The 1110-nt window shown below is 46.6% G+C and overlaps 1 protein-coding gene across 1 annotated transcript; it reads left to right on the forward strand.

Moving 5' to 3' along the window:
• Window positions 1-6: 6 nt before the first annotated feature.
• Window positions 7-1104, forward strand: LOC110428984 (putative GPI-anchored protein At4g28100). Its single transcript, XM_021444901.1, has one exon. It carries the CDS (start codon window positions 325-327, stop codon window positions 1060-1062), a length of 738 nt encoding a protein of 245 aa, XP_021300576.1. The 5' UTR covers window positions 7-324; the 3' UTR covers window positions 1063-1104.
• The last annotated feature ends 6 nt before the right edge of the window (window positions 1105-1110 follow it).

Genomic DNA, 1110 nt, shown 5'->3' on the forward strand with positions numbered 1-1110 from the left:
CACCTTTCGTTTTCCATAGCCTCCTTGTAGTTTTCAAAGGCCTCTGCTTACGGCTTATAGTTTTCAAATGTCACCTCCCAACGAGGCACAGAGCACCACTACCTTTGCTACTGCGACCTTTTGAATATCTCTTGAATCTCTGCCCTTTTTCCTCTCTAATATAAAAAAAGGAACGATTATAAGAGCAGGTTAAAAGTCGTCTCTTTAGCTTTAACCCTCTAACTCCGATTCCCAACTCCCAAGCAAACTTTTTCCATTTCTTTCCTTACTCAAAAAACACCCTGAAAACCTCATCATCAACGTAAAAAAACAGGATAAAAAAACATGGCTTCCTTTACCCATATTTCCACGTTACTTGTTTTAGTTTCTTTCACTATATTCCATCACTCTCTCGCCGGTTTTCTAGCTCAACCGGTGTCCGGTCATGACCTGCCTTTAAAACCGGGTAACTACTCATCCCCAAATACGGTCCCCGCATTTCCAGTTCAAACCGAAGCTCAGGTTTGCCGGCTCGACCTGTCAGCCGAGCTATTCGGCGGCGTCAGCGACGCCTGCGGCCACAACTTGGACAGGAGCCGCTGCTGTCCCGTATTGGCAGCTTGGCTCTTTGCAGCTCACGCCAGGTACGCTCTGGAGGTGTCGGCTCCGGCTCCAGCGGAATCGGAGCAGCCAGAGCAGCCCATGATGCCGGATGATTCGCAGAAGTGTGTGAACTCGTTGCAGAACGCATTGTTAAGCAAGCGCGTGCGGATTCCTCAGCCAAACGCGAGTTGCGATGCGATTCTATGTTTTTGTGGGATAAGGCTACATCAGATTAGTTCCTTGAGCTGCCCCGCTGCGTTTAATGTTTCCGGGTTCCGAAACGCGACACCGACAGCTTCCGTGAGGAATTTGGAGAGAAATTGCCAGAACTCTTCTTATGCTGGGTGCACCAAGTGTCTCGGTGCTCTTCAAAAGGTAAGCAGTAACAATGAAAGTTGTTTCCTTTTTTGGTTTATGTTTTGGCTAGTTTATCAATCAGACAATAGAAGTTCATGGGAATGCATTAATTTTGAGCTCTGAGTCTTTTGATCTTTTTTCTGGGAATGTTGTCTTAAAACTCGTTTTGGT

The sequence above is a fragment of the Theobroma umbraticum genome, unplaced genomic scaffold (genome assembly GCF_002168275.2).
Source record: "Theobroma umbraticum cultivar Fairchild unplaced genomic scaffold, ASM216827v3 scaffold_5921.0, whole genome shotgun sequence".
In the NCBI taxonomy this organism is placed as follows: domain Eukaryota; kingdom Viridiplantae; phylum Streptophyta; class Magnoliopsida; order Malvales; family Malvaceae; genus Theobroma; species Theobroma umbraticum.

What these genes read in the sequence shown, in the direction of transcription:
- LOC110428984 (XM_021444901.1), top strand. Translation starts at nt 325, where the DNA reads ATGGCTTCCTTTACCCATATTTCCACGTTACTTGTTTTAGTTTCTTTC.